Source organism: Geospiza fortis, unplaced genomic scaffold, assembly GCF_000277835.1.
Source record: "Geospiza fortis unplaced genomic scaffold, GeoFor_1.0 scaffold80, whole genome shotgun sequence".
NCBI classification, from domain to species: domain Eukaryota; kingdom Metazoa; phylum Chordata; class Aves; order Passeriformes; family Thraupidae; genus Geospiza; species Geospiza fortis.
In genome coordinates this window covers 332,190-346,458 of record NW_005054551.1, presented here as the reverse complement: position 1 = coordinate 346,458, position 14,269 = coordinate 332,190, and the positions used below count along the sequence as shown (strand labels likewise).

At 49.1% G+C, this 14,269-nt stretch overlaps 1 protein-coding gene across 3 annotated transcripts in view; it reads left to right on the top strand.

Annotated features, from left to right (window-relative positions):
* The first annotated feature begins 214 nt into the window (after nucleotides 1-214).
* The window catches only part of ACSBG2 (acyl-CoA synthetase bubblegum family member 2), a 16,550-nt gene continuing 2,495 nt past the window's right edge, over nucleotides 215-14,269 (top strand). Inside the window, exons 1-13 of one of the 3 annotated variants that reach the window (XM_031064052.1) lie at nucleotides 215-268; nucleotides 562-694; nucleotides 2,700-2,779; nucleotides 3,326-3,567; nucleotides 5,484-5,572; nucleotides 6,112-6,232; nucleotides 6,667-6,747; nucleotides 8,136-8,285; nucleotides 9,326-9,502; nucleotides 10,636-10,817; nucleotides 11,517-11,750; nucleotides 12,312-12,529; nucleotides 13,607-13,746. In XM_031064052.1, coding sequence (XP_030919912.1) covers nucleotides 262-268; nucleotides 562-694; nucleotides 2,700-2,779; nucleotides 3,326-3,567; nucleotides 5,484-5,572; nucleotides 6,112-6,232; nucleotides 6,667-6,747; nucleotides 8,136-8,285; nucleotides 9,326-9,502; nucleotides 10,636-10,817; nucleotides 11,517-11,750; nucleotides 12,312-12,529; nucleotides 13,607-13,746 — 1,854 coding nt within the window. In that variant the 5' untranslated portion in view covers nucleotides 215-261. Of the gene's footprint in view, nucleotides 269-359; nucleotides 380-561; nucleotides 695-2,699; nucleotides 2,780-3,322; nucleotides 3,568-5,483; nucleotides 5,573-6,111; nucleotides 6,233-6,666; nucleotides 6,748-8,135; nucleotides 8,286-9,325; nucleotides 9,503-10,635; nucleotides 10,818-11,516; nucleotides 11,751-12,311; nucleotides 12,530-13,606; nucleotides 13,747-14,269 lie in introns of those variants that run through there. The other 2 variants (XM_005429497.2, XM_031064053.1) reach the window with 2 other exon arrangements.

Genomic DNA, 14,269 nt, shown 5'->3' with positions numbered 1-14,269 from the left:
CAGTTGCAAAACGCTGCTTTTGATGGGAACAGGTTAAATGTGAGGTGTCCCCCCAGAGGGACCCGAAATCCCCGGTGTGCCGAGGTTGACGGGCGGGTGTGGGGCCAGAGCCTCCTTAAGAGGCGGCGGTGTGGGGTGACGAGCCGCTTCCAATTGCGAGGCGGCAGCACATGACATAAGATGCTCCAGATCTGCCTCCTGGGCGCTAGTTTAAAAATAAAGGATATTACACGTCGGTGAGGGGAGGCTGCGGGACCGGCGATGCGCGGTGAGGCTGCAGGGATCGGGGGGATGGTGCAAGCCGAGCTTTTGGGACAGCATCTGGGGCAAAGGGAGCGTGGAATTTAAATAGTTGGGCTCGTGGTGCTCTCGGCGAGCTGTGGGTGTCTGGTTCTGCCGTGGGGTTTTGCAATGCCCACTGTTTTTCCTGTTGCCCACTGAATTTCCTGTTATTTGGTGCTAATGCAGCCTCTTTGGGGTTGCCTGGCTCACGTCAGTGGAGCTGCTTTGCTGTGACGCGGGGCTGTATTTTAATTTTTTCCAACCTGTTTTGTTTCGCAGGGACAGTGCTGTGTGAGTCAGACGCCAGGATGGCACTTGCAGAACCAGTCTCCTCCGTGGCTTATTGCAATTCAGCTCTTCAAGGCAGCTGTGAGGTGGCAGGGGAAGATGTGCTGCTCAACTCTTCACCCAGGTTGGTCTAATTTAGGATTTTATTTAGGATTTATTTGTCTTTTTAGGGTTTTATTTACCCTGTTGTGATCTGTGTATAAAGAATTGTATTCTACCATGCTTACTTTGATTAATTAAAATGATTTTGGAAGAGCCCTGCCTCTGCAGGGAACATCATGTGCAGTACCTACATCGATCTCAAACTCCTGCTGGTAAGAGGCTGCTTAGATTTACAGACTAAAGAGCAGATTAGGGTCTGTATCCCACCACAGCATAATGAGATCTAGCTGATTAAAACCTCTTCACCTAAATTTTTGGGGTTGCATTGAGCTACATGTCATAAGGGGCAGAAAAAGATGACTTGAATGACTGTAAGGGAAATAGCTGGGGCTTTTCTGCTCATATTACTGGGTCATTTGCATGCTTTGATCATAAAAGCTGGTGGAGAAATGGTGCAGAACTATTGCAACTGAGGATTAATTTGTGCTGAAAAATGTTCTCAATAATGAGGAGGGAACACGGAGATGGGAACATCTCATAATCCCCTAGGGGAAAATAAAGAAATTATTTACTCAGCCCTGGTTGCTGGCCTGCAGATTAGTTCAGAGGAGCAGTTCTGCTTTAGAACAGGACATGTGATCAGCCATGTCAGATCTTTCCTCTTCGTATGCCCAAAGCAGTTATAGTTGTGTGCTCCCTAGAAATTCAGAATAAATGTAGATTAGAGGGAAGAGATTTCCCCTTACCCTGAAATTCACACAGTGCCTGTGCTGGTTGTCTTGTCTCTGGCCTGGTAGAAAGAAAATAAAGGTGGGACTTGGTGGGAGCCCTGCCTGGCTGGGGCTGAGGGGTTTGTGTGGGCCCAGAGGAGCCCTCAGCTGTGTGCAGTGTGACTGTGATGGGCAGAGTCAGGGCTCCCTTGTGCCCCAGAGCTGCCCCTGCAGTGTTTGGGGTTATTGTGATGTCAGGGCCCTTCTGGAAGAGCCTGGGCTTGGTGCTGCAGGTGCTGCTGTTGAGAAGGGAAAACACCAGCTTGGAGGAACAACACCTGAGTGATGGGCTGAGGCAAAGGGCCTGGTAGGGCCAGGCAGGATGGAAACTTTGGGTCTCTGCAGTGAAACCTTAACTCAGCTCAAACTCAGACATCAATGGTCCTGGCAAGGCATTGCCCAGGGCAGGGAACAAAGCAGCAGCTGCCTGCTTGGAGGGTGGGATTCCCAAATCTCACTGGGTCTGGCTTCCAGCTCCTGCTCTCAAGTGGGACATGAGCCTTGATTGTCCCTTCCCCTCCTCATGAGGGCTGTGACAGTCCAGCTTGGAAAGGGATGGAGTAAGAACAGTTTTGCAAGCAGGCAAGTGGTGCTTCACCAGCTCCTGCAGGGCTGAAAGTGAAAGGACAGCTCAGCTGGGAGGAGTGGCTGGAGCACATGGGGATGAGCCTGTGTCTGTTTCTTCCCAAGCATCTGGTGGGAGCCCTGGTTTTAATGGGAATACCTAAGAACAAAATTTCCTGTTGAATCAATTTCCTGCTCTTTTACAGGAAATCTCCGTGGGTTTCCCCATGGGGTGACTGCAGAGTGTCCCCAGGGCCTCCCCTGTGGTTGGACTCACATATTGCAAGCAGCAGATGAGTTCCAGACCCGAGTGTCCCTTCCTGCCCCCCTTCTCCTCCTCCTCCTCCCAGCTGCAGACTCTTTATTCCAGGCACCTGGAGCAGCCTTTAGGAATTAAATCATGGCTGTTTTTAGGATGATGTTTATGCATTCTTCTGCAGCTTGTCTGCAATGAAAGCTGCAATTAGGACAATACTCGTGTGTTCAAAACCAGCACAGGCAGAGCTTGCACAATCAGAGGGAGCTGTTCATTGCTGGGGCCATGCAGGGCAGGGAATTAATAAAGTCACCTGCAGAACATCAGGAATCACTCTGACATCCAAGGACTGAGTGACATTAAGGGATGGAGCAAACCTGCCTGTGGCAGGCAGCCCTCAGTGTTCTGATCCAGGGATAATTCCTTTTGCCTTGCAGAACTGCTGAGCCACACAACAGCGAGCCAGGGGAAGATTCCAAGATTGAGGGATATCAGGTGAACTCACTCGGTCCCAAAGGTGAGTGGATGGAAGTTTGGGGACTGTGGGGTGCCTGAAATTATTATTGCAGTGAGAGAGGGATTTGTCAAACCATGACAATGGAAGAAGCAGCTCAGGTTGCAGGATGGGTTGTGCAGAAGTGTCTGGAACTCAGACTTTAAAGCACAAGGATTAAATAGGCAGTGCCAGTGCCTGGTGCTCATCTGCCAGGTACCAGTGTCCTGCTTTCAGTCCTCCTTAAAAGAAAAAGAAATTAAAAATAGCAGAGTATAAGATGCAGGAAACTTTCACCTTACCAATACAAGAGCCTTAAGGCAGCAGAGCAGGTTAGAGGGGATGTAAGTGGGAAATGTTTAACAAAATTTGAAAGTGCTCTAGAGGCTTCTAGTCTAAAATACTGGGGCTCACATGGCAAAATTGCCACGAAGAAAGGGTCAATAAAGGGGTGTGGGAGGGAGTGTAACAACATTTGCTTTCGTATGCTTGAGACTTGTGTTTGTATTGCTGTTATGGCAGCAGGAAATCTGTAAATCTAAAATGCTGAGCACTTTCCTTTCAAAGCAGCCTCCTCCTCTCCTGGCTCCAGTATGTGGACCACACGTCGTGATGGAGAGGTCAAGCTGAGGATGGAAGAGAAGGGCCCTGGCAGCGAGGCCCCAAAGACTGTGCACCAGCTCTTGGAGGAAAGTGTCAACAAATACAGTGACTATTATGCCCTTGCATCCAAAAAAAATGGCAAATGGATAAAGCTGACGTATACGATGTACTATAATGAGTGCTGGAAAGCAGCCAAAAGCTTTCTGAAGGTAAGAGTCTGCTGAGTTCTCTTTGGCATATTCACAGAATCCTAAAAACAGCATGGTTTGGGTTGGAGGGATTTTAAAACCCATCCAGTGCCAGCCCTGCCATGGCAGGGACACCTCCCACTGTCCCAGGCTGCTCCAAGCCCTGCCCAGCCTGGCCTTGGGCACTGCCAGGGATCCAGGGGCAGCCCCAGCTGCTCTGGGCACCCTGTGCCAGGGCCTGCCCACCCTGCCAGGGAACAATTCCTGCCCAATATCTGATGTAAATCTCTCTTCTTTTAATTTAAAACTGTTCTCCCTTTTCCTACCACTGTGTCAAAACAAACCAAAGGAAACACTGTGTCAAAACAAAACCAAGTGAAGTTTAGTGTTCACTCATTTTAGTGCTGGAATGGCTGCATGCAGTCAAGTCTGTCTTAAATCTTCAAATTCCCTGAGTGCAGATGAATCTTACAGTGACAGGGAAATACCTGAACATGCTCTGCACACCTTGGTGTTTCATTTTTTTGACAGTTGCTTCCACATTTAACCAAGAAAAAAAGCATGTAAGGAAACATTTCAAGTGAGGTGTTTGAGGTGTATGGCAAACCTGGACACTGCCCCTCCAGAGGCTTGGAAAGGTTCATCTTTCTAAGAAAAAAAGGGATCTTACAAACCAGACTTAAATGTCCCACATGGCCCAGCCTTTTGCTGGTGCTGCTGGGATTAGGAGACTTGGAGACAGAAACCAGCACTCCCTGTTTTTACTGTTGGAATCAAGTGTTACCTCTTCAAGTTAAGGCCAGCCTGGTTTTACTCCTGTGCTGGGATTTTCCACTCTAGGACCAAAGCAGAGTCTGGCTGAGGGGGTTAAAGACTGGGCTTCCAAGAGCTGGGATTTCATAGCCAAGTGTGACTGCCACTGTCTTGGGGTTTTGCTGCTCACAGTGACCCTGAGATGTGTTAGAAAATCTCTTTTCCCAGCCTGGTGCTCGACGAAGGAGTCAGAACTCTCCAGTTCTTGGTCTCAATGTTGTTTATTGTATCTTATCTATAAAATTTTTTCTCCTGTCCAGCTGAGGTCCGCTCAGCAAGACAGAGACACTCTGGCCACCCCTGGGGCAGTGTTATCTTTTTATACTAAAAACTACATGTACAATATTTACCATAACTTCCCAATCCCTGTCACCTATGTTAGACAGTGAGCTTCTACTCTAAACCAATCTGTAAGTGCCAACATCACAGCAGCAGATGGAGGCCAAGAAGAAGAAGGAGAAAGGCTGGACACACCCAGATTCCTCCATCTTTCCCCCTGAACCCCCATTCTAATAACTCCAAAAGTCTACTTTTTCACCCCATGATAAATTCACTATCATTCTACTTAAACTGTTGTGGTTTGCAGATCTTCATACAAGGTTGGTAATTTGCTCCATGGGTCATAATCAAACCCACAGGTGTTCTGGGCTCTGTGCCAGGGTCTCTGAGCCCCCTGGCAGGGGTCTTGGCTGCTCAGGACAGCCAGAGGGATGTTCTGGGTTCCCACACCACTGGAGCTTGTTGCTCTGGCCATTATTGATATTTGCCATTCCCAGCTTGTCCCAAATGTCCCAGGAGGTGCTGTCTGACTTCATCCCTCACCTCCTCATTCCCAGCCCAAGGTAACTCCTTGGACTGCAGGTTGATATTCCTGTGAGTGAATTCCTGTTAGTGAGCCTGTGTTTCCAAGGGCAGAGCTCAGCAAATCCCTGTTTTCCTGCCCACTTACGGTGGGACAGTGCTGTGAAACTTTCACTGGTTCCATCCTGGCTCCTGGGGGGTGATTCAGTGTAAGAACACGAGCTCTTCCCTCGGTGCTGTGCTCACAGCAGAGATCTCAGACGCTCCCTGAGCTTTGGCCAGAGGAGAAGGCAGGTTGCTGTAATGCCATCTCCTGTTTGCAGCTGGGGCTGGAGCGTTTCCATGGAGTGGGCATCCTGGGATTCAATTCTGCTGAGTGGTTCATTGCTGACATTGGAGCTATCCTTGCAGGGTAAGAGTCTTGTTTCTTGCCATGCATTTTGCTTTGGCAGACAGGGAGTGACTGCAGCATTCACATGAGAAGCAGATTTTGATTAAAGCCCCAGTAAAACAAACAAACAACACCCCAAATCCAAATGCTGATATTTGGATTTAATGAAGGTAGATAGAAGCTGAACTATTTCATAATGAATTAATGAGACAAAAATGAAATTTTTTTTTTAGCCAGCTGCTTCTCTCAAAGTAAGATGACCAGTAGGTTAATTCAAAAGCATTTTTATGTACACAGTGATTAAGGAAATGCCAGAGAATCCCATGGCTGGATTGTGATATCTGCCTTCCACATGAGAGATTTTGCTCCCTTGCACCACTCTTGACATTTCCCATGCCCCAGAACAGAATCTTTCCTCTTGGAATTAAGCTTTCCCCTTTTTGTTGTCATTTTATGAGATATTGTTCTTAAAGTTTTTTCTCTGAAATTTGCCAGCAACTCTGCTTGTCCTCTAACTCTGTTTTGCTTTTCTGTTTTTTTTTTTTTTTTCCCTTTTCCAGGGGATTTGCTGTTGGGATCTACACTACAAACTCTCCTGAGGCCTGTCATTATGTAGCAGAGAACTGCAGTGCCAACGTTATAGTGGTGGAAAACCATAAACAGCTGCAGAAAATCTTGGAAGTAATTATGTTTTTTAAATGGCTGGGTGTTACAGCAACCTGTTGACAGATGTGGGAGGGTAAAATGCTCTGGGAGGGCAGTGCTGGGCCTGAGAGCAGAGGTGAATTCCTTGGTGTGCTCCCTGCTCCAGCCAGGTGAGCTGTCACTGGCACTATGTCTCACAAGGGGTTAAGTGGTGCTTGCACTTCTTAAAAACCTTGGGCTTAAAATTGAAGAAGCCAAAATGAACAACTGAGCATCTTCTAGGTTGTCTGGCACCATCCCAGCTCAAATTATGACTGTTTCTAGTGAGGCAAAGCCATTCTTTAGGAGCACAGATGGGATTCTCTTGGCTTTACATGAAGTGGCAAATCTGAGGAGCTAAGTGGGGTTACAGAGGTCTGAAAGGGACAAGCAGCATTTGCTCCTTCTCACAAATCTCCCTTTTTACGCAGATTGAACACAGACTACCTCATCTGAAGGCCATTGTCCAGTATGGGGAGGAGATCAAAGAGCAGAGACCAAAACTGTACTCGGTAAGTCCTGGGTTTCTTCACGGCTTCTAAGTGCTGGTTGTGTTCAGCTGATGGCTGCAAGTACCTGGCACCTGCCCTGGGGCCTTGAACATCTGGTGGGTGACATCCCTGTCCATGGCAGGCCCTTGGAATGAGATGGTCTTTAAGGTCCCTTCCAAGGCAAACCAGCCTGGGGTTCTGTGACTGTGATCCCTTGAGCTGTGTTGGCTTTGGTGGGCAGGAGGTGTCTGCTGTTGTGCAACCTGGATAATCCATGTTGTAAGGGAGCTGTGGGCTCCCTTACTGACCATTGCCAGACACCTTGAGCCCCGCAGTTACTCCAGGGAGTTGCTACAGAGCTGTAAAGCTGCTGGGGGTGGGTCTGGCTCCTTTCTGCTTCTCCCTGTGTCAGCCAGGAAACACTGTGGGGTGACAGTGTGGGTGTACAGCCTCCTCCAGGGGTCTGGACAGGGAGAACGGCTTCCTTCTCTTGGTGTGTAGCAAAGAGTTGTTGGGAAGGATGCAAGTTTGACAAGAAAGTCTCACAGATATGTGTGCTTAGCAGAAAGATTTTCGGATGTAGAATCTGAAGAAGGAATAGAAATGAAAGCAAGTTTTGATATTGAAGAAAAGAATTGCAGAGCCAGTCTTACTGGATAACCAAGGAGGCAAAGGGTGTGTTAGTTAGAAGGGGTTTTTATGGCTTAGAGCAAAGGATAATCCCACCTCAAACAAGAAGATGTTTTTACCAAGCAGAAAGATAGCACAGGCAAACAAATCAGCAAAGTTACAAGTAGAAAAAAGGTCTCAGAATTTTCCACTGCAAGAAAACTGAAAAACAGCTTCTGGCTTAAACTGTATTGTACTAACCTTTAGTGATTGGAGAATAGTAACATGAATATGGTAATTATAGTAGTTATGATAGGCTATAGATAATAGTTAAGGTATAGATTGGTTCTGCTGTATTAAGATGCTCAGGAAAGAAAAGTATCTAATGCAATGTAACCAAAACCAAAGGGTCTCCAGCCCTGCCTGCAGCTGGAGCTGACAGCTGTGGGCACAGCTCTGTCACCCACGACCCTGCACTGCTGGAACATCTTGGAAACAATAAACTGCATTTTGAAGAGCCCCTGGAGTCCCACATCTCTCATTTAGGTTCTTACAGTGGCACCCAACGTGAGGCACCATTAGTAAGAGGCTGAATGAGGGATGTGGGTCTCCAGGCCTGCCTGCAGCTGGAGCTGACAGCTGTAGGCACAGGCTCTGTCACCCACAACCCTGGACTGCTGGAACATCTTGGGTACAATAAACTGCATGTTGAAGAGCTGCCTGGAGTCCCACATCCCTCATTTAGGCTCTAGCAAAGAGTTCCATTGTTCCTGTGGGCTGAGCTGTTCTGTTCCCTGCAGTGGAGGCAGTTCATGGAGCTGGGCATGGACGTGCCGGACGAGCGGCTCCGCGAGATCATCGCCACCCAGAAACCCAACCAGTGCTGCACCCTCATCTACACCTCGGGCACCACGGGGCAGCCCAAGGGGGTCATGCTCAGCCACGACAACGTGAGTGCCCAGTGCCACCCCAGGGGCGCTCAGGGACAACATCCTCAGGTGGGAGGGACCCTCAGGTGTTGTCTTTGTGGGGTTCCCAGATGGAGGGAATGATGCATCTGACTCCATGTTCTTAGAAGAATAGCTCTCTCCACCTCAGTGACTTTCCCAAGACTCCTACAAAACAGATCTTTTTTTCCCTCTGTTTCATTTTTAACAGCTCTGCCTCATTTCTCCCTCCATTTCTCTCCCTGGGGTCATTTCTGCCTTGCCCCCAAAAGCTGGGAGATGCTGTGTCCCTGTTGTGCTGCTGTGGAGCTGAATTCTTCCTCCTTCCTTAAGCATTTTCCAAACTTTCCCATTTACTTTTAGAGAAAGAAACTCTTTGGGGGGCTGTCACTGAGAGAGGATTTCAAATGAGCAGCCTGTGACACCTCCCCGTGGTAATGTGTCATTTTTGTTGTTGATATTTCAGTAACTAAAGGTCAGCTGGAAGCTCAGCTGGCTGGGCAATCTGACATTAATTACACTAATGAGCAAAAGTCTCTGGCTTAATGCTCCTGGATACCAGGGCTGTGTGACACTGGGGCAGTCTCAGGTGTCCTGGGATCCATGGAATGATCAAATCCCAAAAGATCCTGAGCTGGATCCCACAGTGCAGCTCCTGTCCCTGCACAGGCACCCCAACATCCCCACCCTGAGCACCCCTGGGAGCTCCTGGAGCTCTGGCAGCCTTGGCACCATTCCCTGGGGAGCCTGGGCAGTGCCCAGCAGCCTCGGGGGGCAGAACCTTGCCCTGAGCTCCATGCCAAGGCCTGGCCCAGCTCCAGCCCTTGCTGGGCCCCTGTCCCTGTCCCAGAGCAGAGCTCAGCCCCTGCCCCTGTGCCTGCCCTGGGGAGGAGCTGCAGCCCCCGAGGAGCCTCCCCTCAGTCTCCTGGGCTGCAGCTGAACCAGCCAAGTGCTGCTGCTGAGATCCCAGGTCTCTGTAGCTGAGCTGTGCTTTGTGTGTTCCATGCTGTCCCTCTCTGAAGCCCCTGTGGTTCCTGTTGCAGCTGACGTGGACAGCGGCGGTGGCCGCGCGCTTCATCATGCTGAGAGATGCCCGGGACAAGCAGGAGGAGGTGGTCAGCTACCTGCCCCTCAGCCACATTGCTGCACAAATGTGTGACATTTGGGCAGCCATGACCCTCGGAGTGCAAGTTTACTTTGCCCAACCAGATGCATTGAAGGTAAAAAAAAATAAGATAATAAACTTACACTCTTCCACCTGCTTGAGCTGGGTGGGTGCTATTGCTGGCTGGGGTCTCTGTACAAATCACAAATGGGATGGGACTGCTGGGAATGTGCTTTGAGCTGTTTTATTTTCCAGCATCAGTCTCACTACATGGTTATAACAATGGGAAGATGCCAGCAGCTCACATCCCCAGCAGCAGATGAAGAACTTAATGCTACAACTCACTTTATAAGTTTTCTGACCAATCACACAAAGCAAAAGCACATTGACAGTAGTTCTATCCAATCAACATAAGCCCATGTACCTTTTGTTAAAACAATGCTGGCTTATTTTGAATACAATACCTGCTTGTAAGCCTTAAAACACAATGCACAGAGCTCCATTATTAAGCTTCAAACTCCCTAATATCTTGCTAGATAAACTTTTCTGTAGCTTAGGGAGTTATTCTAGACAAGCGTTAATACACAGACCATTGTTCTATTTGTCCTTGCTTTTCTACAGTTTAAATAATTTTTGTGCTGACCAATCTCATGGCTGCTGCTTAGCTCTAATCACAGTTCTGCTGCCTCTGAGGCCTGCCTTTTGCAGCTTTCCCAAAACCCTCTGATTTTGTGGATTCCCACAGGTGCTTGAAACAAGGCTGTGTTATCTTGTGGCTCTGTCAGCTTTCCTAACTGGGTTTACTTTGCCCACTGACCAGCTGCCCCTGTTGGTTTGACTGGAGCCTGACCTTTACCTTTTGACTCAGTCACAAACTGGGAGAAGCTGACCCGGCACTTCACAGCTGGGATCTGCTGAGTTCTTACCTGACACCTGGTGCCACATCAAGAACTGGTTGAGCAACAGCCTTGTGTTTGCTCTGCCCACATTGCACCATGGCCCCAGCTAAATCTGAGTCCTGAGTAAAGGATTCTTGTGTCAGTGCTGGCACTGAAAGCATTGACCCTTGCTCCCTTCACAATTCCCACTGGAGTGCCTCAGGCGTTCCCTTCTCTTTGTGGTGCTGCAAAAAACAAACAATTCCTCAAAACTCGTGGCAGACTCCCAAGTTTTTGCTGGTGACCAGTACTGACCTGAAGTCTGCAGTGAATCACTTCTAAAAACTGCATTAAATCCTGCTTCTCTCAGGGCAGCTTGGTGGAGACCCTGCGAGAAGTGAGGCCAACTGCTTTTTTGGGAGTTCCCCGTGTCTGGGAAAAAATGGAAGAGAAAATGAAATCTGTGGGCATGAAAGCCTCAGCACTCCGACGGAAAGTGGCAGCGTGGGCCAAGGGAGTGGGGCTGCAGACCAACCTCAAGAAGATGGATGGGTAATTATGAGCTACATCTCAGGGCTGCTGATGAGTTTTAGGAGAATCTTCCTGTCAGATCAGGGATTTTATTCCATCCAGGGGTTATATTCCATCCAGGATTCTGTCTCATGTGACAGACTGTAGTGGTGTTCTCAGGGGTCCCAGAATGAGGGAAGAGATGAGAATCTTGACTCCATGTTTCAGAAGGCTGATTTTTTTATGATATATATTATGTTAAAAGAAAACTATATATTAAAACTATACTAAAAGAATAGAAGAAAAGGATTTCATCAGAAGGCTAGCAAAGGAGAGAAAAGAATGATAAAATCTTGTGACTTCTCACAGCCTTGACACAGCTGGCTGTCATTGGTCATCAAGTAAAATCAATTCACATGCTGGGTAAACAATTCTCCAAATCACATTTCAAAGCAGCAAAACGTGGAGAAGCTGAAGCCTCCCAGCTTCTGAGGAGAAAAGATCCTAACGAAAGGATTTTTCATAAAATATGTCCATGACATTAGACCAGTGTAACTTGGACTCAAGGAGGAGCAGCAAGGGCTGGAGGGGGAAATAATCCATTATTTTATGGAATGAACTGAAGTAGGATGAAGATAAAAGGATGAGGGGGAGGAGTTCTATGTTTTTTATGAACTGAAGAAGGATGAAGATGAAAGGAGGAAGGGCAGGAGTTGTAAGTGTGTCACTTTCCTGGTGCAGGCTCTCGCAGGAGCCGGTGAATTTCCGCCTGGCCAGGCAGCTGGTGTACAGGAAGGTGCGCAAGGCCATCGGGCTGGACCGCTGCACCAAGTGCTACACAGGGGCTGCTCCCATCACCAGAGAGACCCTGGAATTCTTTCTGAGCCTGAACATTCCTGTGCTGGAGCTCTATGGGATGAGTGAGAGCTCTGGGCCCCACACCATCTCCCTACCTCACGCCTTCAAGCTCGGCAGGTGAGCGCCCTGCTGGGGGCAGGGGAGGGGGCTCTGCCTCTGGCACATCCATCTCTCCTGCTGCAGCTCATCCCCACAGCCCTGCTGCCACTGGGGAGCCACATCACAGGTGATATGTGAATTTACCTTGCCTGGGTTCTGTGGGAGCTGGGGGAGAAGTGAGGGGCTGGTGGGATGAAGGAAAAGCTGGTAACTCAAACCCACCCTTCACTTCAATGGCGAATGACTGAAGGGTGCAGGGTGTCTTTGAGCAGACACTTCTCTTTGTTCAGTCTGCACAGTGAAAGTTTGCTGCCAAGGACATAAATCTGCTCATTCCAAGCTCAGGTGTTGAGAACAATGAGTGCAAACCAGCAGGTGTGTGAGCACTGATCTCTGCAATAACAATTCTTGCTGCAGCTGTCCTTACATGAGCAGATGCCTTTAAAGCTCTTTGCTGGAGCTCTTGTGCTAAAAAGCTGCTGGGCTTTGTTCAAACCCTTCAGCTTGAGAGGTGCTGCTGTAACTTCTGCTTGAATGTGGTTTAAAATAAATTAATCCTTGCTCTGTGCTGTGTTTCAGCTGTGGGAAGGAGCTGTCAGGGTGCTACACCCTGATCCATAAACCAGACAAGGATGGCATTGGGGAGATCTGCTTCTCAGGCAGGCATGTCTTCATGGGCTACCTGAACATGGAGGACAAAACCAAAGAAGCCATTGATCAGGATGGCTGGCTGCACTCAGGGGACCTGGGCAAGCACGACAAGGATGGATTCCTCTTCATCACAGGCAGAATTAAGGGTAACACATCCCCTGACTTTGTCTTGCTGTTGTGCAGCACTGTGGAATCAGTGAGATGTTGGGAAAGGCCTCATGGAGCCCAACTGTTCCCTCAGCACTGCCAAGGCCACCCATGTCCCCAACTGCCCCATCTTTTAAATCCCTCCAGGGATGGTGACTCCACCACTGCCCTGGACAGCTTGTTCCAATGCTGTGAAGAATTTTTTCCCAATATCAGCTTAACCTGGATATTGGAAAAAATGTAAACCTCCTCTGGTCCAGGGGCTGCTCTGCTGGTTGTGTGGCTGTGACTTGCACAGAAGAATATTCAAATCCTTCTCCTCCTGGAGTTTCCACTAGAATGTGGCTGCAGGGTGGGAGGAGAGGGGCAGCCTCTGGAGCCAGGGTGTGTTTGCAGTGAGGGACAATCTTCTGATTTCAATTCTCTGATTTCAGCACCAGTGCAGTTAGTGCTTTATGGGCTTGTTTTGTCAGCAGCTCAAAGTTTCAGGAGCTTTGCAGGGTGGCCTCGAACGAAAACAGCAGCTTAACACTGTTGTGCAAGTGCCTTGGAGCAATGTGGCTCTTGGGACAGAGTTTGAGCAACCCCAGACAAAGCCAAGGTCACTCAAACCAGCCCTCAGGAGAGAGAGGTGCAGCTCTGAGGAGCAGGAGATTGAGCAGGGGGCTCCCCTGTGCTCTGCAGCACACAGGAACCTCCTTTCACTTCAATTTCTGATCATTTGGGTGCCAACTTAGGAGCCTTAGAGGCTCAGGGGTCTGTGCCAAGGGGCTCACCTGCATTGCCAGGCTGCAAACACCCCTGGAGCTCCAGGGCAGCTTTGTCTGGGCTGAGTGTGAGCAGCTCCTGCTCCTCTCTGCTGCAGTCAGGGATCAGCAGTGGGGCTGGGAAAGCCCTTTAAAATGTTCCACATCCCCACATTTTTGAACATTTTTGGGGATGGTCACCCTGTGACTTTCCCAGCCCTGGTGTGCTGACACAGAGTCACTGTTTGATCCAAAGGAGCAGTTGAGTTGTTGCAGATTGTGGGAAGGGGAGAAGCTCCAAGCATTAATCAGGATTTGATTGTTTTCCAGAGCTCATCATCACAGCAGGAGGTGAGAACATTCCTCCTGTTCCAATCGAGGATGCTGTCAAGAATGCTGTTCCCATCATCAGCAATGCCATGCTGGTTGGAGACAAAGCCAAATTCCTTTCTATGCTCCTGACACTAAAGGTAATGGCAAACAGGATGGGGATCCACCACCTGTGCTGCTGAATCTGAGTAATTCCAGGGAGGAAGAGTTGTTACACGTTTTTAGTGTCTTGTGGAGCAGAATTGGCTGCAGCTGAGCTGCCAAGAGCAGCTGAAAGCACAGAGTTGTCACTTGCTCAGACCACCAGGCCCTGCTGCTGTTCAGGGCAGCTTTTGCTGTGCCACAGAGGGCAGGGAGAAACAGAAGGAAAAGACCCAAAAGTGAGGCTGGAAAAGGAAACCCTTCTGCTCTCCTCAGCTGTTTCAGTCTCTCCCAGAGCAGTGTGGGAGGTAAAACCCTGTCAGGGATTTCTTTGTCAGACTCTGGCTTTAAACTCCACCAGGACACGTCTGTGGTGGCCTGTGCTGACTGTCAGGGTGGGAATTGTTCCTTAGTGAGACCAGGGCCAGCAGCCTTGGCCTGGGGCAGGAGATCTGAGCCAGGCCCTGGAGGTGGCCCTGGGAATGGCCCTGCTGCACTTGTCATGCTGCTGCAGTGTCGGGA